At 45.0% G+C, this 26,421-nt stretch overlaps 2 protein-coding genes across 2 annotated transcripts; one reads left to right on the forward strand and one right to left on the reverse strand.

Moving 5' to 3' along the window:
• Positions 1-6,171: 6,171 nt before the first annotated feature.
• On the forward strand, positions 6,172-7,119 carry LOC307108059 (olfactory receptor 6V1-like; the record flags this gene model as incomplete). Its single annotated transcript, XM_079785769.1, has 1 exon — positions 6,172-7,119. The coding sequence occupies one exon, from the start codon at positions 6,172-6,174 to the stop codon at positions 7,117-7,119; it is 948 nt and encodes a 315-aa protein (XP_079641895.1).
• Positions 7,120-17,878: 10,759 nt separating this feature from the next.
• On the reverse strand, positions 17,879-18,881 carry LOC307108065 (olfactory receptor 6V1-like; the record flags this gene model as incomplete). The annotated part of the gene is made up of 1 exon (XM_079785775.1): positions 17,879-18,881. Exon 1 carries the CDS (start codon positions 18,818-18,820, stop codon positions 17,879-17,881), a length of 942 nt encoding a protein of 313 aa, XP_079641901.1. The 5' UTR covers positions 18,821-18,881.
• Between the last annotated feature and the right edge of the window lie 7,540 nt (positions 18,882-26,421).

Consider the following 26,421-nt stretch of genomic DNA (forward strand, 5'->3'; position numbering starts at 1 on the left):
CTGTTCTTTGGTGTTCAAACCCAGGTACCACTAAGCGGATGTGGGCCTTACAGTAAGGCTTCTTCTGTTCCATGATGGGGTGGGGGGGGGGGATGAAAATACCAATAACAGCCTCTTTATAGTTTTTGAGAGGATCAAGCGAGACAGTGTCTGTGGGAAGCCCATGGTGAAAGTGTCATTACTATGAAAAAGAGCAAGTGGCAATGGAGGAGGAGGACTATATAATTCCATGAGTTTTTAGGCACTGGAGGTGATGTACATCCTTGGGTTGGTGAAGAAGTCAGGGAAGCTGGTCTTCTCCATGAGCTTATGTAATTCATAAAATCACAAATAATGTGAGTGTGTTGGTATAATTACCACTTTATAATTGTAAACAGGTACTCAGTTCCTTGTTTTGGTGTCAGTTAATATTTTTCTCTGGTTACCATGGCCATGATTCCTTTATCAGTGGCTTTCTCTCCCCTCACTAGCAACACAGGAATGTGCATTTAGGATTCAAGTTCCTAAACAGAGGCCCTGAGAGAAGATGCTCTGAAGATCACGCTTAGGCAGGAGCATGAACCCCATCCAATATCTTGACACTCAGGTCCTGGTCCTTTCTTTTTATCTAAAAGAGATGTTTTTACTACTTAGGCATTTCTCATTCCTAGTTTATAAGAAAACAAGACTGTTGGACCCAGTTTTGCCCTCCTGGGTAACCAGAGATCCGAAGAATTCTTAGTTCCTATCTTTGTTCCTGAATTGTCTGTGTCTAAAGAAACTGATGTCCAACGCCTTGTCCCCATTCCCTTTCCTGCTCATCTCAGAGCCCAGAGCCCAGCGCTGTCAGGGCTGCACTGAGCTCCGTGCCCACAGGAGACAGAAGGGAGTGAGAGAGAGCAGTTACAGTTCCTCAGGAGCCCCCTGGGGACTCACAGTCACCTGCCTGTCCCCTGGAGCTCACATTTCCCAAACCGGAGACAGACCTGGGATGTGCCCAAGTCCTCAATGGAGGCTGCTTCCCCTTGGAAACCACTATCATGCTCCTGTTCAACCTTGTTGGAGACACTGACAGTACAGAGGAGAGCTGGAGGCTTTACCTCTCCCTTGCACCTTGGTCTCAGGTCTCCACCAGGAGTGCTTTACAGCAGGAGGAAAGCGGAGTGTCTCCATCCCGGTGCTGTGCTGTCTTTGGTTACTGCAGACTACCCCAGAGGTCCCAGGTTTGGGCACTGTGCCTGCAGGGAGTTTGAAAGTGACCTCCTTGCTCCATTCAACGCATTGCACTTGTCCTGTTGTCCACTGTGTGCCGGCCACCACCACCACTAAGCCCTGCGTCTGGACCTGGGCAGAAGAACGGGACCTGGTACTGGTGAGTCCCCTTGGTCTCTGCCATGCCCCTTTCATTGCCTTCATAGCACTTGTCACACTGTGCCATTTTAAATTTATTTTCTGTCTGTTTTTCCAGCGTGGCTGTATGGCCTGGGACTAGTTTGTTCACCACTTTGTTCCTTGAGAGTATCTGGCACAGTCAATCATATTTTTCTGAATGAATGAATGAATGAACAAATGAATGAATGAATGATTCAGTTGCCTGTGTTCTCTTGCTTACTGTGCTAATACTGTTTTGAGTGTAATGATAGATTTCATCATGACAGGACTCTACTCCCTGCATTGGTCTCATCTTGCCTTCTCTTTGTGGACAAGCTAGGGATCTTCTGTCCAACCCCACCTGTTCTGCTCCTTCACCAGAGGCCTGAGCTCAGGGAACGCTGGGCCCGTGTTCCTTCCTGATATGTTTCTGACCTCTCCTTGAGCCTTCATAGACCCTTGGCCACGTAGCTGAGGTCCTTAGTATCATTCTTTGTCTCTTGTTTTGCTGCCAGCTGAATGTGTTGTTTACCTATGTCCTTTGCCTTTCACCTGCTCCCTGCAAAGGCCTGTGAACTGTAAGAGGATATTCAGGTGTTTTTTTTCTACCCACCCCTTTGTCCCATTTCCTACCCCACCCTTTCCTTCACTTGAGAAGCTCGGCATGTCCCAGGAAACTGATGCTCAAAATCACTTCTACAAGCAACCATGGTGATGGGACTGCTACCCTCTCTGCATTCTCAATTATTAAAAAAAGAAGTAATTTTCCAGGGTGGGAAATTTGCTTCAGAAGTCAAAAAGCATAGGAAAAATTCAGCCAGGAGACTTGAGAGGGTTGATGTAGAGAGAAAGAGATGCATAACAAGCAGGGAGCTTTCAACTGGGTTCTAAGTCTCTCAAGGATTATTAACACAGAGAAAAAAAGATTATTACATCTGCTACTTGACATTTTAACAGAGATCTGACCTGCCAGATGTGCAGCATGAAGGATTTAGATAGAGATGGGCAGGATCTCTTACCAGTAAGGACCTTTACCAGGAGTAAGGGAGGGACGCTGAGGACACACAAAGGAGCCTAGACTGTCAGGTGCATATAATGTGTGACCCAGTCCAAAGCATGCACTAAATGGCCAGCCAGAGCCCTAGCCAGTCTGCCCTGTGATAGGTAAGGCTGCGCTGGGCCTGTTTCATGGGGCACGGCATCATCTGTGATTGGAGAAGTTGAGTTTGCTTCATGTTCTATACCAGAGGCTACCACAGAGGCTGCACTGAGGAAATCTCATCTGTAGAAGACCCTAATACAGAAGAAAGTATTTTCTGCATTGAAGTTAAATTTATTGATGTTAATTTTGCATGTATTCACCAATCAGTTTTGTAAAATAAAATCTTTGGGTGTAAATTTATTCAACAAGTAAAGCAGGTCCTAAAACCTGCTCCAGGATAGTCTGTCCTGAGCTGTGGGCTCCAGATCGCTGAGTTGGAGTCCGTCCGGGGAGCAGTGGCTCAGGGTCTTAAAGCAACATGAAGGGATAGGCATGCTTTATGGACAAAGAGGGAGCATGATAGGGGAGGCAAGATCTTCATCAGAAAGAGAAAAGTCTGAGGGTGAAAAGTACAGCAGACTGGAGAGGTTGGCAGGAGGAAGCTAAGCTGGGCTGAGTTGAGGGAGTGAGAGTGGGGGTTGTGCTGGGGGCCGGCTTGGAAAGGATGTTAGCTAGTCTAGCATGGGGTGGAGCGAAGCCTGCTGCACTGAACAGAGTACTCCTGACTTCAAGGTCATCCCTGAATTAGCACTTTCCTGTCTGATTCCAGGACTCCAAATGATGTAGATCGCAGAACCTCTGGATGTGATGTCGTGGAAACCTGTAGGGTAAGAAAGCTGCTCTCTGGGTGGCAGTGATGCTGAATAAAACAAAAGATGCTCATGGGTTGAATTCCTCATTCTTGCCCAAGGATTTATAACACCGGCAGAATGTGATGCATGTCAGTAGGAGGCTGAGATCACAGGCAGGGAGTGGAGAAGCAGCAGCCTTCCGGGCCTGATATCTTAGATTCCTTGGGAGAGATGGGGCACTGGGGGCTGGGCCTCTAACTGGTCCTGCAGGAACATTCGTGGCCCAGGTTAGATTCTTTCTGCCAGGAAAGAGACATGCTCCTTGCTGATGGACTATAGCTAATCATGGGAATTTCCTCCTTCATATATTCATTAACTTACCACTTACTAAATCCTTTCTTTATTTGCAGTCCTGTGCAGTCGGCTTTGAGTTTGGTGTCCAGAGATTGATCTGGCACAGTGTTTGAAAACATGGAAGATGCCACACATTTGGCATTTGATTGCTGTAAACAAATAGGTGTTGTATTTAGAAAACCTGGATTCAAACCCCAGCTGTATAGTTATTACCTATAGGACGCAGGGCTGAGATCTTTAAACATCCCATGCCTCATACCACCTGTGATATATAGATGCCGACTATCACAGCCTGTTGGGGTGTAGGAATCAGTGCATGGTGGGCACTTAGTGAGTGAGGTTGACCCACTCACTGCCCCTTATCCACAGTTCTGTAATCAAAGCTCCTTTACAACTGAGTTTTCTTTTCTGATTTTGTGTCAGACTAACTAGGCAGCTAAACCTGATCTGAGCTTATTTTATAGCCTTTATTTAATTTAGTGTGAATATTGCTGTATGTTGCTGCAGAAATAGTATTCTATTTGATTACAGGGTTCTGTCCTGACCCTTCTGGGATTAGATTCTGAAACACCCCTGGTCTCATCTTACCTTTCTGAAAAGAAATTGTCAGGCCATGAGTGCCCCATTGTTTTCTGGGAAAGCCCACAGGGCACACGTACAAATAATCATGAAAGAAAACATGAGTTTCCATTTGGCAAAACTTTTCTTTGCAGGACTAGGAATGAAAACCCAATAAATGTACTCATTGATTTGTTTCACTAAAATTTATTCAGTCTTAACGCTGTTAGGCACATTGCTCAGTATTGTGAGGGCTGTAAGGATGAAGAGAGGCCTGCCACTGACAAACAAGGAATCTGGCGTTTGGGAAAAGGCTGGCACAAGCATAATTATAATGCAAGGCAGACGTGCTAACTTCCTCAATGTGCATCTGAATAAAGGATGAAGCTTCATAACATACACATTTGAGACAGTCCCCGAAGGGTGGGTAAGAATTCACTAGGACAGGGTATTCTAAGCATAGAGAACAGTTAGGAAAAAGGCATAAAAGCAGGGTGGAATTAACATTTGGAGAATAGTAAGTGGTCCAAGTTGGGGGTAGCACAGAGTATGTGGCAAGAAGGAGGTGAGGGAAAGGCTAGAGAGGTAGGTGGGCAGAGCTGAGGAAGCTGAGGTTGCCAGGGGAACTTTGTGCTTGATTTAGCAGACATGGGAAGGAGTAGATGTGGTTGTTTAAAAAATATTTTTTGATCACTAAAATAATATATATTCAAATGAAAAGAATTTGGCAAACAAACAAGACAGATCACTGTAGCTATAGATGTACATTTATATACTTATAATCCACACCTGGGATAGCCATTGTTAATCTTTTTAAATGTATACTTCTAGTCTTTTTCTGCATGAAAAAAAATGGCTAGCTAGTTTAATTAGTTGATTTTAAGAAAAATGTATACATAAAATCACATTGCCTCAGTCTATTAAAAAACAGCCTATGGACATAATACTTTACAAAAATACTGTAAATATAACAGCAGTATATGTGTAGGTTGGATATGGTAAAATTGACCAATAGGATAGCCAATAAGAATGCTGTTGCAATGATTAAAGGAAACAAATCCTTGAACTTGGGCTATAGAAAAAGAAAGGGGGACTGGATAAAAAAATATTTCTAAGAATGGTAATTCAAGTAATTTAGAAAAGAGATGGGAAAATCAGAGTATCTTCCAGGTTTCAAACCTGGATGGCTTGGAGTTTGGGGAGCCATAAAAGTGATATTGACTTGGGGTAAGGGAGCATTATGGGTGTATTTTTACACATGTTGAGTATGTGTAGAGGTCACCAGGCAGTTAGAGACATGGGCTGAGAACAAGCATGCATATTTCAGATTAATTTACATTTTCAAGCTTGCTCTGATTAAGGGAGATGATGAGATTTCAGAAGAAAAGAATGTAGAGATAAAAGAAGAATGAGAAAAAAAATATGGGGACATCCATACTTAGAAAGACAAAGAACCAAACAGGGACAAGTCAGAATTATTGGAGAACTTAGAGTGGACTGTCCTTATAGTAAGGGATGGAAACAGTTTCAAAAATGGATTATTCATAGCCTGAAATGTCACAGAGAAATCAGAGAGGATGAGGATTGAGCACAGAAAAGATGTAATGTATAAGGTACTTAGCACAGTTCTGGCACATGGAAAAAACTCAGTTAATAACAGGTATTATTATAATTAAAATATTATTAAATATGGAAGTTAGGAAGAGTTTACCAGAACCAGCAAATGTCCTACATGGAGTTGGAACTTAACAAATGTGTTGCATGAAATAATGAATGATGGAATATAACAGAGGAAAGTTTAGGAATGGTGATAATGTGGAGGTGCTAACTCCTAGACCTGCTTATCAGAAACAGGTATAAGAAATTAGACACCATTATTGTCCTTGCCCTTTGGGAACTTCTGCCCTTTGGGAATGTCTTCTGGACACTGAGATTAACCATGCTTATAGGCTAGCATTCTTGGGGAGCTGGGGCAGCAGCCATCAGGGAGCAAGGTCAAGAGAGAGGCTGATGGCAATTTCTCACTAATATTTCCTGGCTTTTCACAGATCGTATAGAGAACTGGTGTCAAGTGCAATGAGTAACTTCAGCGTCGTCAGGGAATTTGTACTCCTGGGATTTTCTCATCTCCATGAATTCCAGATCCTCTTGTTTGCTTTCATCCTATTGATATATGTGCTGACATTACTGGGGAACCTGACCATTATCACCCTCACATGCCTTGACTCCCGCCTCCACTCACCGATGTACTTCTTCCTCTGCAACTTCTCCTTCGTGGAGGTGCTGGTCACTTCCACTGTGGTTCCTAGGATGCTGGCAGATTTGCTGTCCACTCATAAGACTATGTCCTTTGCTGAATGCCTGACCCAGTCTTTCTTTTACTTCTCCTTGGGCTCCACCAACTTCCTGATCCTCACAGTCATGGCCTTTGATCGCTATGTGGCCATCTGCCGCCCTCTGCACTACCCAACCATCATGAACGGTTCAGTTTGTGTGAAGCTGGTGGTGGTCTGTTGGGTGGTTGGGTTCCTCTCCATCGTCTCCCCCACCCTGCAGAAAACACAGCTCTGGTTCTGCGGCCCTAATGTCATCGACCACTACTTCTGTGACTCTGCCCCACTTCTCAAGCTGTCCTGCTCTGACACTCGCCACATTGAGTTCATGGATTTCTTTCTGTCCTTGCTCTTTGTGCTGGCCACCATGCTGCTTATTTTAGTCTCCTATGTCCTCATTGTAGCTGCAGTACTGCACATCCCCTCGTCCTCTGGGCGCCAGAAGGCCTTCTCCACCTGTGCCTCCCACCTCACTGTGGTGGTTCTGGGCTATGGTAGTGCCATCTTTATCTATGTGAGGCCAGGCAAGGGCCACTCCACACACCTCAACAAGGTGGTGGCCCTGATGACTGCAGTGGTGACTCCTTTCCTCAATCCCTTCATCTTCACTTTCCGAAATAAGAAGGTCAAGGAGGTCATTGAAGATATGACCAAAAGGATCCTCTTCAGAGACCCAGCAACCCACAGATAAGAAGACAGAAGGCACCTGTTAAGTCATAGGCATAAGGACCTTCCACTGTAAGTGGACATCTAAGTGCTTGGACTAGAGCTCCTTGACCTCCTTTTTCTTACTCTCTCCTGCTCCCTCCCCCTCCCAGAAGTCTCTGCTCACTCACTACAGAGAGCTAATGAACTCACATAATTTGAATGTCTCAAAGACAAGTGTCTGTGAGCCTGAGATGGTTAAGGAATGGATGAATTTGAGGGAGCTGGGGAGTGAAAACACTGCAATAATATCAACTAAAAGAGATAATCTAAATAAAGCTCTTAGTCCGGGGTTTGGTCATAGTAAGAGCTTAGTAAATGTGGCTATTATTATCAAATGTGCTATTAGAAATCTCTCTTCTGCCCTGGCTGGTTTGGCTCAGTGGATAGAGCGTCAGCCTGCGGACTGAAGGGTCCCAGGTTTGATTCTGGTCAAGAGCATGTACCTTGGTTGTGGGCACATCCCCAGTAGGGGGTATGCAGGAGGCAGCTGATCGATGTTTCTCTCATTGATGTTTCTAACTCTCTATTCCTCTCCCTTCCTCTCTGTAAAACATCAATAAAATATATTAAAAAACAAAACAAATCTCTCTTCCCCAGTCCAGCTCTATAGTTTATTTACATTCCTTTACATGTCTTTGTGTGCAACTTTTTTTCAGTTGTGTGTGTTTCTTTCTCAGGAACTGACTTCAGACTTTAGAATGGGTTTCTGAAAGTGGGAGTTTCTCTAAGAAAAGTAGAGAGGGCTGGTCTCCCCCAAACAGAAGAAACTGTGTGCCTCCATTGGTATCACCTTTTCTAGGATTGCACCTGGGGTTGAAGCATCACTCACTCCCAGGCTGCCTGCCCACTTCCCCATCCAGGCCCCTCAAAACTTCTTGCCTTTAAACAGAAGTGACTTTCTGAGGGTCACTTTCCAAGGCCCCTTACACAGAAAGTTGAAGTCCCAAGGCCTAGCCTTTATCCTTCCCATGTACTTGAGAGAGAAGGGAAGCTGGATCATTGCCCCAGACTGACAATGATCTAGTTTCTTCTCCCACAGGTCTTTTGGTCCATGTCCCGGGGGAGGCCCTCTGAAGTTAGGTTTCCTGATAGCAGAATGGCCAGTAGATTACCAGGGGCCCTGGGTAGTAAAGCAGAGACCATAGAAGCCAGATGATGAGGAGGAAATGAGTGTGATTGGTGGTGTGTGCAATGGGGTGGAAGAAGGATGAGGGAAGATATTCCTTGGAAATCTGGGTGTGGTTGGGAAGTCATGGGAAGATGATGGGAGCAGGAACAAGTCTGGTGTATGATTTCTTATACCACATTGAACCTGGACTGGGCTGGGATTAGCAAAACAGGACAGAGTAGATGCCAGCTTCCGCTTACTTCTGAAGCTAGTTCTGTTCCCAGGATATTGAGAGGCGAGTTCTTAGTCCTAATATGCAGTGTGGTAACTACAGGTTACAGTATGGGCCCACCACAGCTTTGGTTAAAGGAGGTGATGGGAAGGGAAGAATGGCCCAGGATATACAACCTAGAGGCCTGAGTCTCCTGTTATTACCAGGTAGCTTAATCTCCAATTAAAAATATTTTTTTAAAAAAACAAACAAACACACACACACAAAAAAAACCTACCACTGGACAAGTTCCTATTTGTGGGCCTCTCCAAAAGTGGGCAGATCCTTCTTTTTTTTCAACATATTTTATTGATTTTTTTACAGAGAGGAAGGGAGAGGGAGAGAGATTTAGAAACATAGATGAGAGAGAAACATCAATCAGCTGCCTCCTGCACACCCACTACTGGGGATGTGCCCGCAACCAAGGTACATGCCTTTGACCAGAATCGAACCTGGGACCCTTGAGTCTGCAGGCCGATGCTCTATCCCCTGAGCCAAACCAGTTAGGGCTGGGCAGATACTTTTGATTCTGTAGTAAAGGCCAGCAGGGAAAACAGTTTTTCATCCTGAGAACTTTCTCTCCTCCACCTCCCAAGGGACTAATTACTTACCCTCCTTACAAACTTTGTGAAAAAACTGAAGAACTAAATGGAAAGCAATTATCTCTTTCTTATATGAAACACTTTCTTTCCCTTCTCCCCCTAAAATAATCAGCACACAAATCCACTCAGATTTTCCCCCTGAGAGACTCCCTCCTGCTACTCTCATCTCTGCACACATTCCCTTCTTAAAAAATTAAAAATAATCAACCGCCTAGAGCAGTTTATTGCCTGTTTTTCATAGTGTTCTCTCTAAGTGGAATATCTGACTGGTCAGCTTGGGGAAGGTATATCTTGCCTTGGGTGTCCATAGTAATTAACTCATCACAACAGAATCACACAGGTACACATTCTCAACAAACTTGCCTGTGGTCCCTTACTATTCAAAGTGTGATCCTTGGAACAGCACTGGCATTTCCTGAGAGCTCAGGCCCACCCCAGACCTACCGAAATAGAGTCTGCATTTTATAAGGGCCCCTGGGTGATTCACCTGCATCAATATTTGAGGACCACTGATTCAGATAATGTGCTGGTGGAACTTGCAGTCAGGAAATTGTGTAAGAAAGTCCTTGTCTCAGTGTCAATGACACCAAGGGCACTGGAAAAGGGAATCTGAGGATGTATTTGCCAACAAATGAAGAAAACTACATATCCCCTTACAAAATATTCAGCCACCCTTCCTTAATGACTTCTATCCCAGGTCTTAATTCTGGAAACAGGGACCAGGATTTAGGCCTCATGATTTTCGTCCTAGTCTGACTTTACACTGCTTGAGAGTATTTGGCCAATGGCTCAGCCTCTGAGTTGCTGTTAGAATTTTGTGTGGACATGACCTAGAGATGTTTTGGTTCCACACATTCGTCTTGATGTGACAAAAACCCTCAGTGTCAAACAGGACTCCTGGGTAGACATAACCCAGAAAATTATTTTAACATATTTTTCACCTCACTGGAAGGAAACTTGGAATTCTAGTTCTAAGTCAAAGGGGCTGTAACTAAGTCTCCCCAGGAACCTTGCAATTCCATGAGGCTAAGTCATTGACTCATGGAATTGCAAGGCTGTATGTGGGTCATACGGGTGCATCTCCTCAGATCAGGCATCCCCACTACAATACACATCTCAGGTTGGCACAGAGACCCTGCTTGAACCAAGTCTAGAGCACTCACAACTGTGAGGCAGGCCATTTCTTTGCTGCACAGTTCTAACTTTTAAGATGAAACCCTTATGTCCAGCCTCAGTGTGTCTCGCTGTAACATTCACCCACTGTCTAAGTTCTGTAATTTTGGGTTACACAGTCAGACTAGAAAATAAATGAAGAAAGCTACATATCCCCTTACAAAATGTTCAGATTTACAGGTGTGATGTGGCCATTAAACAATTTCTAGACCTCCCACCATCCACAGTGCTTCCTCTAGTCCCTGTTGTTATGTGGGTCTTAGAACTGGTACTAGGTCAGACGACTAAGACAGAGTACAGTGGAATACCTTCTTTTAGTGCTTTGTTTACTACACTTCTATTACTGTCAATTAAGGTGGCATTCTGTGTTGCAGGTCAAAGTGTTTATATTCCAAATTCATCTACAAATCTCTAAGATTTCTGGCATTTATTGAACATCTACTGTGTTCTAGGCACAGAACATACAAAGATTTGGAAGTCGTGGTGCCTAACTTGAGGAGCTTTGCTTTTAGTGTGGGAAGACAAAACTATGTGTTGGTTACCATTATATGCAAAGCACTCTGGGAACACAGGGAGGAAGTGCCTTATTCTTCTTGGTTAAATTGAAGGTCTTCTGAAACATGGTGTCATTTGAGTTGAGCTTTGAAATATGATGAGCAACTTCACAGGCTGAGAAGAGGAAAAGTGAATTCCAGAGAGAGAGAAGACTGAATTTGTAAAATAGTATAGACATAAAAAATGATACACTGTGTGGGCATGAAAAGGTGGGAAATGGAATTAATGAATGGACTTTCTGGAGAGTGGTCATGGATGTCTTCACTAAGCAAATCCAACTCTTGGGATTTGTAAGTGTCCTCTGAAAGGTGCTTCATTCACTGAAATCTCAGGACATATCTGACTCCAACAAACCTTGTGCTGGGTACTTGGGCACTCATGTGAAAATATTTGTATGCTAGGGTGATTATATTATATTCACAAAAGGTACTTTATTTACCTTCAGTGCTGGACTTTTATTGCTTTCAGTTTTGAAAATGACCTAAATAAGTTCAGAAAGAGCTTAGAAATAATTCTCTTAAAGGACAATTCCATGAGGTTTGCTTACATAGGACATGGTACACATCTAACTCAGGGGAAGGAGAATGAATGATGCTGCCTTGAATGGGTGATAGGATCTGGGGGAAAACCCATAGGCAGATGCTATCATCATGTTCTTGAACCCTCTTGACAACTGGTTATTAATTTTTTAGGAATTAAACATAGCCATTATTAAAATCAATAAAATAAACTTATAATTCAAGGGAGTCTACTAAAAACAAAGATAGTAAAAACTTGAAATGTCTAATTATTTTACTATATTTTACCTTTATCTATGCAATGGTGTTGTTTGTGTCACTTATATAAGTACTAGAGGCCCAGTGCACGAATTTGTGCATGGGTAGGGTCAGGCCGCCCTGGCCCCAATCGGGGCAGATAGGGGCTGGGCCTGTTGGGAGGAGGAGATGGTGGGAGGTTGGCCAGCCAGCCCCACCCCCTATTGGGGTGGGCGTGTGATCAGGGGCAGGCCAGCTGGGGGGAGGGGCTGCAGGCCTATTGTGGTGGGACGGGCTGATTGGAAGCAGGGCTGGCGGAGGGAAGGTAGGGGGCATTTGGCCAGCTGGCCCCACTCTTGATCAGGGTGGGAGAGTCTGATCAGGGGCAGGCTGGCAGCGGGGAGGGGCTGAGAGGTTGGCTGGATGGCCCTACCCCTGATCGGGCTGGTTTGCTGGCCACAGTGGGCGTCATAGCGACTGGTTGTTACAGTCATTATGGCCATTACGGTTGCAGGCTTTTTATATATAAAGACTAGAGGCCCAGTGCATGAATTTGTGCATGGGTGGGGTCTGGCCAACCTGGCCCCAACTGGGGCAGACTGGGACTGGGCCTGTCAAGAGGAGGAGATGGCGGGAGGTTGGCCGGCTGGCCCGCCCCAATTGGGGCCCAATCAGGGCTGGGCCAGCTGGGAGGAGGGGCTGTGGGTGATTGGCCAGCAGGCCCCGCCCCCAATTGGGGTTGAGGGGCCGATTGGGAACTAGTGGCCTGGGGGAGGGGCCATGGGTGGTTGGCTAGCTGGCCCTGTTCCCTATTGGGGTGGGAGGGTGATCGGGGCGGGGCCAACCAGGAGGAGGAGCTACAGGCCTATTGTGGTGGGGTGGGCTGATCAGTGGTGGAGTTGGCCGATCAGGAGCAGGGCTGGCTTGGGGGAAGGGCTAGGGGGAATTGGAGGGCATAAGGCTGGCCCGCCCCGCCCTTGATTGGGGTGGAAGAGTTCGATCAGGGTGGGCAGGCTTGGGGGAGGGGCCGCAGGAGCTTGGCTGGCCGGCCCCACCCCCTGATTAGGCTGGTTCGCTGGCCACAGTGGGCGTCATAGCAACTGGTTGTTGTTTATTCTGGTTGTCACGGTTGCTGGCTTTTTATATATATAGATAGTATAAATACTGTATAATAGTGTGCTGCTGAGCATGTCTTCCCAACTCCAAGTTCAAGGGTATCATGTTGGTAGTTTGACATGATTGGAGTATTGAAGCCATCGACATTGGCAAATGCTGGAAGTCAGCCAATAGTACAATTGGATAGCTGGTAGGTAAACATTTACCAACAGACCACTGGATCACACCACCTTTCTTCAATATTTGTTAAGTTTTATTGCAAGGATTATATTTATACTAGTGGCCCATTGCAGGAAGATTCCTGCAAGTGGCCGCCGCGGCTGCCTGCCCCACCCCACCCTGCCCTGCCCGCCCCGCCCTGCCCCACCTGCCACCGCCGCCGCCTGACCTTTCCCTCTGGCAGTCGCCTCCCTCTTCCTTTTATGCTGTCTTCAGTCTTCACTCCTCCCTCCCTCAGCGTATGCAAATTAACCGCCATCTTTGTTGGGTTAATTTGCATACTCACTCTGATTGGCTGTGGGCGTAGCGAAGGTACGGTCAATTAGCATTTTCCTCTTTTATTAGTTCAGATTGGGAAATTTAAAGCTTAAAGAATTGCTAAACTTTGTTTTGTTTAATCCCTTCACCTTTTTCCTATATAATTTTAATCAATGTTGCCCCAATAAATTCAATAAAAACTAAAAAACAAATGACAAAAAAGGAGAAGTGGTGAACTAAATTGATGTGAATATGATCCTCTATCATCAACAGTGCAATTTTCTACCTTAGCCTTTGAGGGGTGTTACACTTCATCAAACTTCTGCATGCAGGGTCACTACAGGACCCAGACCTGACTTTGTTTTGAAAAATGATTTGAGCCCTCGCCAGTTTGGCTCAGTGAATAGAGCATTGGCCTGTGGACTGAAGGGTACTGGGTTCAATTATGGTCAAAGGGCACATGCCCAGGTTGCAGTCTTGATCCCCAGTAGGGGCCGTGCAGGAGGCAGCCGATCAATAATTCTCTCTCATCATTGATGTTTCTATCTCTCTCTCTCCCTTCCTCTCTGAAATCAATAAAAATATATTTAAAAAATGATTTGATTCTTTTATCTTCCCCCATCAAAACTTTCATACCCTATTTGTTTTTCCTCCTACCTGTAAGTAATAAATCTACTTTTTTGATTCCCACCAGGATTTACACGCGTGACAATAGATTCTTGTGTTAGCCATTCAAAACCCTGCCCTTTTAATGATTGCTTCCTAGAGCACTGCATCTCTGGGGCTGGAATGCCAGACAAGTGGAGGGTGGGTGGGAAGGTGGGGAGTCATAAAATCCCACCACTGATTCCACCTATATTTAAATTAGTGCTGGGTGTTACAAACAATCTCATCCTGGGCTCCAGCAATTATGTTCCCATGTAAGCTACTTCTGGGGAAGACTGTTGCCTTTTGTCCAATCACCTAATATCAAATCACCTTATGTAAACTAATAAGATCAATTGTTCCTATCTCCTGATAAAAAAGAAAGTGTGAATCTATCATGCAATTAACGTTGTTTATAGACCAAATAAAAATATTTCTCTCATGTATACATGTTATTTGCCAACCTTCATATGTTTGTGGATACTATTGTGACAAAATGAAAATCTTTAAAAGTGACACTGAATCTGTAGTTGTTTTAGAAATAGTATTTGTTTCTTTCAAGTCAGGATATAAAACACTAGAGGCCCGGTGCACGAAGTTCGTGCACTGGGGGGGAGGGGAGGTGTCCCTCAGCCCAACCTGCACCCTCTCCAATCTGGGACCCCTCGGACATCTCTTTCACAATCTGGGACTGCTGGCTCCCAACTGCTCGCCTGACTGCCTGATTGCCCCTAACCGCTTCTGCCTGTCTGATTACCGCTAACCACTTCTGCCTGCCAGCCTGATCACCCCCTAACCACTCCCCTGCCAGCCTGATTGATGCCTAACTGCTCCCCTGCTGGCCTGATCATCCCCAACTGCCCTCCCCTGACAACCTGGTCACCCCCAAATGCCCTCCCCTGCATATTCCCTCTTTATTAGATAGGGTTTTTTTCTTTAACATATTGGACAGCCCTAACTGGTTTGGCTCAGTGGATGAAGCATCGGCCTGCAGACTCAAGGGTCCCAGGTTCCATTCCGGTCAAGGACATGTACCTTGGTTGGGGGCACATACCCAGTGGGGAGTGTGCAGGAGGCAGCTGATCGATGTTTCTCTCTCATAGATGTTTCTAGCTCTCTATTCCTTTCCCTTCCTCTCTGTAAAAAATCAATAAAATATATATATTTTAAAAAGAAACATTTAAGATTCCTCCATATCTGCCTGGCTAGTGTGACTCAGTGGTTGAGAACCCAGGCTGCCGCTGCTGGGAGGGGATCACGCCGTGGGGAGTGAATTTGTTTTTGTTTCTTATAAAGGGTCATGAGGGCCTCTGGGCAGAATTCCGCCAGGCCGCTTACTCTGCCGGCTCTCAGCGGCATCCCTCCCTGAGACTGGGGGACTCCAGTGGGGCTGAGAGGACTGGGTGCCACCATCTTGTGGCTATGGGCACTGCCATTTTTGTTGTGGAGTGATGGTTAATTTGCATATTACTCTTTTATTAGATAGGATGCAATTGCTGTTATGTGGTTACTTGAACTATTGCCAATATCCTATATAATACAGAGGTAATATGCAAATTGACCCTCACTCCATCTTGCCATCACAAGATGGCTGCAACCACAGCGGAGGCAGGGTTCCTGTAACAAAAGATGACTGCACCCACAGCAGAGGCGGGGTTCCCGTAAGGAGCCACAATGAGTGATCAGTAGGGATCTGAGGCTGAGCGGTGCTGGGCCAGGGTGGGGGACCTGAGGCTGCGCCCCCCACCTGGCGGGACTTGACGGGGGACCTCAGGCCGTGCCCCCCACCCCAGCATTGGGCCGGGGGACCTGAGGCTGTGCCCCCCACCCAGCGGGGCTTGACAGGGGTGGGGCTGGCTGGGTCTGGATCTCACCAATGGGGGTGGGGCCAGCCGGGTCTGGGTCTCACGCAATTTTGAGGTGCATGAGGGTGAGCGGGGACTTGACTCTGAGTCCCATGGTGTGTCCCAGACTCTGACAGGAGGAAGATTTTCATATATATTTTAGTAATTTTCTTTTATCTCTGACACTTCTATTATAGAGAAAGGGCAAATAGCAATATTAAAATATATCCTCTAATTAATTCCCTTTTAATGTGCATGATTTTTGTGCACCAGGCCACTAGTGAGTCTATAAACTGAATGGGAACTTGATGGATATACACTAATTAAGGGGCTAGAGGAGTCTAGTGGCATCAGATCCTGGAGATTCCAATGTTTAGAGAATCTAATTTCGATTCAGATAAAGAAGAATGTTCAAGCATGGAAAGGTGATAAGATTGAAGAACCAGATTCTACTATTAGTTTGGCCACTGATTTGACCAACTCTTTTTTCATCTCTATTTCCCCTATAACTTATCCATTAGTGGTTTAGAAATACTGCTGGGCTGCAGCCCAATAATCAGTATTTCCCTTCTGGGCTTTCATGGCACTTAGTAGGAAAACCCCTTATCACGATGTGTTACAAGTAACTGTACTATTTCCACTCTCACATGGATGGAGAAACCTAAGGTTAAAATCCACATGTCTTTTATCTTTTTTTTTTTGGTCAGCATTAAAATTTTTTTTATTGATTACAGAGAGAAAGTGAGAGGGAGAGAGAGATAGAAACATCAATGATGAGAGAAAATCATTTATCGGCTGCCTCCTGCATGCCCCCTACTGGGGATCAAGACCACAATCCTGGCATTTGCCCTGACTGGGAGTTGAACTGTGATCTCCTGGTTCATAGTTCAACGTTCAACCACTGAGCCACACCAGCCGGGCAACATGTCTTTTATCTTTAATGGCCAGTGCTGAAGAGGAGTGCATTGCTCATGGTGATCAGTGTTTTTATTTAATTGAATTACTCTGAGGATAAAAATGAATGGAAAACATATGTTGAAGTGGTTTGTAAAGTGTGAAAAAATACACATACTGTATATTTATATACATGCACACACACAAAGCTAAGGTATGTATTATCAGAAGAATTATTTTTAATTTTTTCATCTTTTTTCATTTATTCTACAAATATTTACTCTTTGAGCTGGTGAGCAGTGAATAATTAGAGAAAATAAATCCATTGGTGCAACAGCAAACACAAGAGTCACTGCTCTGATATGTAATTGGAGGGGACAAGGTTTTCAACCTAACGTGAACCTCTCTTTTGGATGAGGAGCATCTTAGTAAGAAATAAATGAACTTCTCAGAAAGTCAGAGAAAAGGGCATCTCGATTAGGAAGGGGTTTGCCTGGGGTGACACCAGAGCACATAATGAGAACCAGGGGGTCACTAAGGAAGTCACGTTTCCAAAGCTAGGCACTCTGTATCCACCAAATGAGCCCAAATTCCCTGCCTTGTTTATTTCCACATAAGAGACTTTTAAAAAGCTTGACATTTGCAATAAATCTGTAGATTTGTTGTCTTAAAGTAAGTGGCACTAGTAGTACTTTCTTGATAAGTGAAGTCATCATAGTTTACTGCAAAATGTAGTTTGGTAAATTAAAGTGTATTTGCAGAAAGAATTTGGCAGAATATTTTAAATTGGGGCTATTTTAGAAAAATCCAGGATAGATGAAAGCTAAGAGAATTCAGTGATTCTGAGGACCAAGTTACTGGAAAATCTAAAGATTTTCAGCTGGGGGAGTAAAGTGATGAATCTAATGTTTAATTCCAAAGGGAATAGGCTTTTAGGAATATAACACACACACACACACACACACACACACACACTGGCCTGGATATCTCTTGATCAGAGAACATGACCTGGCTACTTTGCCTTGAATAGAAAGCCATGTACTTTCTTGTATTGAAAGCCCCACTCCTGGCTCCCCAGACTCTGGGCTACTTTCAGAGTTATTGCAGCTGCTAGTGGGTATAGGGAGCACCCCCATGGTGGTCTATGAGAGCTTTGGTAAAGACAGGGGAGCACTGGGGACTCACTATGGTTGTCATTCAGAGGCACAGAGGGAAAAAATCTAAGGAAACCTGACAGAGTTCTTCCCACCCAACTGGTCCTCTGCCTCTTCACAGAGCTACTGGCTGGGTCCCTCAGGCTCATTATAGTGCCTTGTGGAGGCCTTTCAGCCTCTGCATCTGCCTGCATAGCACAGCCTTGAATGTCTCATTGCGGAAGGTGAGGATAAAGGGGTTCAGAAAGGGAGTGAGGACTGACGTCACCAAGGCTACAGTCTTATTGACTTCCACAGAATGTGCCTTGTCAGGCCTGACATATAGGAAGATGGTGCTGCTGTAGCCAATGAAGACCAGGGTGAGGTGGGACCCACATGTAGAGAAAGCCCTCTGACGGCCACTGGCAGAGGGGACCCGCAGCACAGTGCTCACAATGTAGCCATAGGAGAGGAGGGTCCCCAGGAAGGAGCTGAGGACAAAGGCCAACGCCATCACGAAGTCCCAGAATTCCAGCAGGCTGGTGTCTGAGCAGGATAGCTGCAGCAGAGGTGCATTGTCGCAGAAGAAGTGGTTAATGACATTGCCATGGCAATAATTGAGATGAGCCCGGGAGAAGACAGTGGGCACCATGGCGAGGAAAGGAACTGCCCAGGCAGCCCCTGCCAGCCGGACACACACAGGCCAGCTCATCAAAGTGCCATAGCGTAGTGGGTGGCAGATGGCCACAAAGCGGTCAAGGGCCATGTCTGACAGGATGAGGAAGGAGGTGGATCCCAGGGAAAAGTAGAAGTAGAACTGGACCAGGCAGTTCCTGAAGGAAATGACCTTGTGGGGGACCAGCAGGTCTGAGAGCATCCTGGGCACTGTAGTTGTGGTCACCAAGACCTCCAGCAGGGAAAAATTCCCCAGGAAGAAGTACATGGGAGTCCATAGGTGGGTGTCAGCTATGACAGAGACTATGATGATGGTGTTTCCCACGAAGGCAAGAAGATAAAGCACGAGGAAGGGCCCATACAGCAGAACCTGCAGGTCACCGAAACACGAGAAGCTCAAGAGGACAAATTCAGAAGGGTGGCTCAGATTTGCCATGATCCAGGGGCTGTGTCCTGCATGGAAAGGAAACAAGGAACAGATGGAGAGGCAGACATAGCGATAGATAGATAGATAGATAGATAGATAGATAGATAGATAGATGAGAGAGAGAGAGAGAGAGAGAGAGAGAGAGAGAGAGAGAGAGAATCATTGACTCCGAAACAAAGATAGAGATAAAGAGAACAGGGTGAAATAGGCAAGTAGGTGGTCAGTGATAAACAGAAGGGCAGAGAGAGAAAGATAAAGATAACAACATGGGAGTATGAGAATCAGGGGATTTAGGGAGTCATAGAAGTAAAAGTATAGGAAAGCATTGATAAGGTGAAAGAAAAACACAGAGGAGCAGATTAATAAAGGAAGACAACACGGCAACAGTCATGGACATTTAGGAAGAAGGCAAATGAGAAAAAATAGGAAGAGCAAATATGTGAGAGGGAAAAACCAGAAAAAGAAAAAAACAGGGAAGAAGGAACAAGGAAAGAAAGAGAATTAGTGTGTCTAGAGTGTGTGTACTGTAGGGGTCTGTGTCATGACCCAGAAGCTGTGCACCAACCCCTTTTAAAAGGGTCCCTTCAAGTCTTTCTGGGCTGTCTCTCTGTTGAGGACTGTCACTCATGCAAATTTCTCCAACTAGGATCATGCAATTAATGGAAAGTCACAGTTTTGAGTCAATAAATTTCTTTAGGGAGATCTTCTAGTATTATTTGCAAAGATCGAGAGCAGAAAGGACACAGGGGGTCACAGAGATAAGCCTCAGGACCAGGCAACTGCTCTGCCAGCAACTGGAAGGTCATCAGCATTCTGCCCAATGGTGCTGCTTTGCTGCTGCAGCCTTCCCTGTGCCTCCCTGACTCCCCTCACTCTCGCATGGTGGTTGGTGGAGGCATGGCCTTGGACTGTGCTTGAATTCTGGTGTGACACTTGCTTGTTGAGAATATCAGTCTGCTCCCCTCTGTTACTTCCCTGTCTGGATCTTTATTTACTCAGCTATAAAATGAAGCTAATAATAGTACTAGCTTCCAGGGCTGCTGCAAAGATTAAATGAGTAAACTACTCGGTACAGTGACAGCACATGCTAGGGGCTCAACAAGCAGCTCTTGTCATTGTTCTCATTGTTCTTGTTACAGCTGCCACTGAACTCATATTGCCTTGGTCCATCATCTCTTCACCTTCTTTGGGGCCAACATGTATGTGAAGTGTGTGTGTGTGTGTGTGTGTAAATATTTCCACGGCTTTATGATCTTCATTGGAATTTTAGGTCACTGAAAGTATACAATGCCAATTGTCCAAAAAAAAAAAATCAGTACTGTGTATAGGTATACTGTAGCCTTCTCTCTGGCCCATAAAGGCTGCACCTGAGGCTGTGTCCTGAGCACCAGCAATGGCATTCCAATTTAAAGAAGAGAATTTGTCCCTCCACCAGTTTTGTACCCATCTCACTGACAAACCTTAACACTAGGTCTAAAATATATACCCAGCCCTGATGAAATTCAAGCCCACCCTATGTCTGTGCTACAGAGCTTGTCTCATATGCAACTCTAAGTCACTTACCTTAGTCGCTAAGCAGTGTCTCCTTCTAGAGCCACTCGCATTAAGAAATCATGTATGGAGATTCTTGCCTAATGGGTCCACTCTGTGACATGAACAACATGAAATATGTGCTCCATTGCTGTTGGCAGGGTGTTGCAGCTGTCAGGGATGTACTGAGGCTTCTGCACAGCTGGAACAGTTGGCACTTCTGGGTGGGTGACATCTCCAATCCTTATGCTGACATCTTAAATAAAGGCTTACCCTGTGTCACCAAGTCCAGGGGCTAGAATGTGAGAAAGGAATCCTTTTGGTGACCAGAGAGTAAAGATGCTGTTTCTGTCCCTTCTCTCCCAAGCATGACCGTTCTTGGTTCTCCCTATTCACTGTCTCCAGGCCCTTGGTTTCTTGATGAGGTTTAGAGCTGACCTTATGCTGGATGGGAACTTAGACTCCAGCAGAGTGATCTCCGTGGGCATGATGGGAAACCAAGGGGTCCTCAGGGGATTATGAGACACTGGTGTTACTGCTTAGATTAATGAGAAGTTTGTTCTGAGGAAGTAACATTTGAGAAAAAGATCTGAATGAAGAAAAGGATAGAGACCTAGATACACTTAAGCAGCTGATGGCTTAGGATTGGTCCCATGGCAGTGCCTCTATCCTGGCCCTTTCCTTCCTCCTAGAATTTCCGAAGTAAAATGAGATGAGAAAGGCACAAAGGAATTTCCGAGCTGGACTAAGATTATGGCAGTCGAGGTGCATGACCAGGGTTAGATCCAGAGTTTCCACTCAGAGATTTTTGTCTCCCTCCTAGATCCAAGATTTTGAAATCTGGGAAGCAGGGAATATAGACCCTGGGCCATAGCAGCTTCCTGTTTGAATTCTCTAGTGTCATCTCTAGAAGTCAGGGAATTAAAACAGTTAACTTAGGAGGAGACATCTTCCTTTCAGAGGTAGGGCCCCCTGAGAGACACATCTTGGGAAATGGCCAAACGGAAGGGTTTGTCCCTGACTCCTTTGAGAAGATGCACACCCTGGGGATGAAGGTGAAGGCAAGATGGTAGAGGACTGGGCTCCCCAGTCAGCTCTGAGTCATAGTTCTTTTTCTCAGAGCTCAGTCTTTATGGATGCCACCCACATAGCCCCACCTACACCCACAGACAGAAATAATGACAAAGTGATATCCAGTAAAATGTTTCCAGTGAAGACAGTGCAAATGGGTTCTGGGTTCAAAACCCACAAGGGTTGGTCAGGGTTAGCCAGGCAATCTCTCTGTAGGTCCTGAAACTTTAGCTGGGTTTTTGTGATGGAGCCATTGATCACAAAGCAGATTTTAGGTCATTCAGGAAGAAAAGGGGGATAATGGTAGAAAGCAGCATATTACTACTAGGGAGCTCAGGCAGGCAGAAGGAGGGCTTTTCAAAGCAGAGTTGGAGGCAGCACATCTTGAGACAAGTGTGTGGCTGGATGTGGGCTTTCATGACTGCATTCATGTTCTATTGCTTCTGTAGCAAAGTAAATGCTACAAAATGCTATTGCTTCTGTGGATCTCAATTGTGGTGGTTTAAACACTACCCATTTATTATCTTGCAAACCCTACAGGCCAGAGTTTGACACAGGCCTGAGTGGGCTAAAATCATGGTGTCACCAGGGCTGTGCTCCATTCAGGGGGCTCCTTGCTTTGTCCAGGGGCTAGAGGTTGCCCATGTTCTTTGGATCATGGTTCCCTTCTACCATCTCCAAAGCCAGCAACACTGCATGTCTCTGACTCATCTCTGATCATGGAATCTCCCTCTGACACTCACCTAAGCTGGGAAAGGTTTTCACTTCTATGGATCTCAATGCAGCCACCTGGATCATTAAGAATAATCTCCCCATTTCAAGGTCCTTAATCAGATCTGCAAAGTCTTTATTGCCAAGTAATATTACAAATTCTTAGGGGCCAGGCATTGACAGCTTTGGGGCACCATTATTCTGCCTGTCCACTGGCATCTTGGCTCACCTATCCCAATATTACAAGTTGGATGAGAGCCTGATGCTTCAGGGTCCTCAGCTGTGAAGTTCCCTCTGCTAACCCACCACGGGGCTAACTCCCCTTGGCACCCACTCAACCACCCTAGACACAGATTGTCATGAGCCACTCACATAAGCTCACGGAGTAATCAAAGAGGAGCACTTAATTATTGGTATTGATAAGAACAATCCACATTCATTGATAGGTAATTATTGAACACATACTTTGTGCCAGAATGCACTTTATTCAGCTCCAAACTTTTGTCTTTGATTATGAGAACTTCATGACAGTGTGATCTTTAAAAGTATATTTTTTTTGAGTTTTAGAATCTGAGTTGGTAGGATCCTCACAGGTCCCTCCAGCCAACCCTCTAGCCTGTGCATGTTTCCCTGCTGAAAGCAGCTTTCTGTTTTTCTGATCAGAACACTGCCTTAGGAGTCAAGGAGCCCTAGTAAATTACTGTGTGACCTTTGGCAGCCACTCTGTCTGGGTGAGAGGCTCATTGTATGTAAATAAGTTGTGGAGGACATTTTTTTTCCATCTCTGACATTTTCTGGCCCTTGTTAATATCACTAGTCTTTCTAATCTCTTGTTCTCCAACCCCCAGATATGGCACTCTCCCTGCTCCAGCCAAGGGAGAAAAGGCATTTTTACCCTGACATTTCTCTAAGCTGGTTCTTCTCTCTTTTTCTGCCTCCTGATCCTCTTTCTCTCAATCTCTGTCTCATTCTCCCTTCCTTCATCTCTCCTTTGCCTTTATTCCAGAGATATTTTTTTGCATTCACAAAATATCTGAAACAGCATAACCCTAGATTTACAACATATGCTTTCAAAAAATAAATTTTATATGGTTCAAATGGAATTAAGTGTAAAAAGTAACAAGTAGAATTTTTTTCTTTTGCAATGATGTTGGAATATGAACATAGGCTCTTCTCAGGAAAATGCAGGTCCCAAGATGCTAAGACTGTAAAATTTATGTAAGAAAGAAATATTTATGTATAGAAAGATATAAAAATAAAAAAACATGAAGGCTTGCTTGATTTTTATGTAGGGTGTTCCCCCAAAATGTAGAAGACAATTTGAATAATTATAAAGGCATTGTTTTATTAAAATACATTTCATTTTCAAAACTGAGCTATCAGCTGTTAAAGTATGTATGCTGTTTTGAGGGACAAGTCTCTTGCAAACCAATAAGTTCTCTGAAGAGAAATATAAAGAAATTTTAAAAATATGAAGATGTCAACCTTATTAAAATTAAAGAACAGGAAATTTAACAAGAATATTTTTTTTTGAACAACAGTGATTTTTTTCAGAAACTATGCTGAAAATATAGCATTGGACATGGTCTCTTCCCTGATGGAGCATATTTGATGAAAACTGATGTCACCACATGAAATGAAAATGTGTATACAATGCACATATAAGCACAGACATGCACAAATACACACATACACATAATTACAAGCAGTGGGTAGTCTGGAGAAAGGAACGATGAGGTTATCTTGGGTCTGAGAGTGATCCTTGGGACAATTCCTTGGAGGAGTGAGGAGAAGATTCTGGGCAGAGGTGGAGGTTGAGCTGTGTTGTGCCAGGGGCTTCTGGAGCTCTGGAGCTACAATGACCCTGACAGGTTGTCCTGACTCGTGTCCCTAATGAAAACACGGGGCTGGACATTTGTATCTACAGGCCACTGGGTATGGGCTGCCTTAGGGGAAGGGCTACAGTCTCTGGGTGGAGAGTGGAATTTCTCTTCGTCTGAGTGCAATTTCTGGGGATAACTTCAGCTGTGAGTCGGGGGAAAGAAAACCTGGGTCCTGAAGGGGGTCTTGGCAATGCACACAGCATCTACGACACGGTGTTTGGAGAGCACCTAGTAGGGAAACTGAGTTTGTCTGTGAAGGTTAGCAAAAGCCTCTAAAGCAGTGGCCCCATCCTCTCCTGCTCCGTCCTGCCTGCACGCGCGCGCCCGTGTTTCCGCCTGTGTCTCCGTACCTCAGGCTTTTACGGCTCCTCTGATTTTCCTTGTGGTTTTCTCTTTCCTTCTAGTTGTGGGTGTTTCAGTCAGCCAGCTTTCCTGTGGTTCTGGATGATGTCCGTTTTGACTTTTAGTTGTATTTTTGAAATTGTTGTGCGAGGCTGCAGATTAGGTGTTTACCTATGCCGCCATCTTGGTTTCTCTAAAATCAATTTTAGATATATGTTTTGGTCTCTGTTTAAATTTTCTATTTTACTGGTCTAGAGATCCATAGAGCTACATGATATGTCAAAAATATAGTCTTTATTACTGTATCATTATAGTAAGTCTAATTTTTCCTGATTTATTTTATTAATTTTTAAGTTACAATTGACATAGAATATTATATTAGGTTCAGGTGTACAACATAGTGCTTAGACATTTACAAAAATTACTATAGTAAGTTTCTAAGTAAGGTATTGTGAGTTCCCCAGCTTTGTTCTTCTTTTTGAAAATTATTTGGGCCAGTGGTCGGCAAACTCATTAGTCAACAGAGCCAAATATCAACAGTACAACGATTGACATTTCTTTTGAGAGCCAAATTTTTTAAACTTAAACTTCTTATAATGCCACTTCTTCAAAATAGACTCGCCCAGGCCGTGGTATTTTGTGGAAGAGCCACACTCAAAGGGCCAAAGAGCCGCATGTGGCTCGCGCGCTGCAGTTTGCTGACCACAGATTTGGGCTATTCTACATTTTTACATTTGCACAGAAATCTTAGAGTTAGCTTTTCAATGTTAACAAAAGGCTTCCTGGGCTTTTTATTGAATCTACTAGAGGCCCAGCGCATGATTAAATCGTGCGGGTAGGGTCCCTAGGCCTAGCTTCCTGTGATCAGGGCCATCTTCTGCCTGTTCGCCAGTCCCCAGGCCCAATGCTGCCTCCGCCGCCACCACTGAGCTGCCAGGCTGTTGGGATCACCAGCTCATCCCTAGCTGCTGCTGCTGCTGCTGGGGCTTGAGGCACTGATGAAGGGGAGCACGGCAGGGAATCCGGGTGCACGCGAGTACACCAGGCCAAAAGCCTCCGACAGAGGCTTTTGGCCTGGAGCTGGCGTGGACAATCGGCTCCCCGCCTCTGATGGCAGGGGAGCCGGGTGTCCGGGGTGTCCGAGGCAGCTCCCCTCAGTGGCCGCCAATACGGCCGTTGAGAGGCGCGGGGGGGCAGGAGTCGTGCCCCCCGTGCCTCTCAATGGCCAGATATGCCACCCCGAGTCCCACCCCCCAGCCTCCCGCCGCCCAATCATGGGCGTAGTGGAGTGATGGTTATTTGCATATTACCTTTTTATTAGGTAGGATAGTTGAGAGAGAACTGACATTCTAACAAAATTGTGTCTTCTGATTCACGAAAATAGAATGTGCTTCATCTATAGGTCTTTATATTCTTTCAGCAATGTTTTATAGTTTTAATTAGTGTTCCAGTGCACGGATTTGTGCACATTGAAAGTAAATTAATTAGAAGAAATAATATTTTAATATCGCTATTCACATCGTGCTAATGAAAAGAAATAGGATTCTACCAAGTCTCCTATCTACCTACTCCAGGGCTTCTGTGAGGATCAAATGAGATGATGCATGGGAAAATGCTTCACAAACATTTGGTTGAACTGTGAAATGTTTGCACCTGACTATAAAGCAAGTCGGCTTCCTGGGCTGAAGAAACTCCAAGGAGGCTAGTCGCTAGGAAGAGGAAGCTGGGCATTGCTACGTGATGTCATTACCTGGTGCCCATAGCCACTGTTTTTGGGCTGGGCTGGGCTGTGGGCTGCATTTTGTACCAGGTGGTCTTGGCAACATTGGCTGCAATTTGGTGAAGTGTCGCTCCAGGGTGGTGGCGAGGCCTGTGTCCCACTTGGGGGAAGCTGAATGTTGGTTTGTTGGCGCTAGGTCCATGGTGCTGTTTATTTTAAAATGGCCAGTACACATCATGGCAGCTCCTGCATTGAGCATCTGTCCCCTGGTGGTCAGAGCACATCATAGCTACCAGTTGGATAGATGGACAGACACTTAGCCTTTTATATATAGAGATTTAGGTCTTACACAT

This window comes from Cnephaeus nilssonii (assembly GCF_951640355.1).
Source record: "Cnephaeus nilssonii genome assembly, chromosome: 12".
NCBI classification, from domain to species: Eukaryota; Metazoa; Chordata; class Mammalia; order Chiroptera; family Vespertilionidae; genus Cnephaeus; species Cnephaeus nilssonii.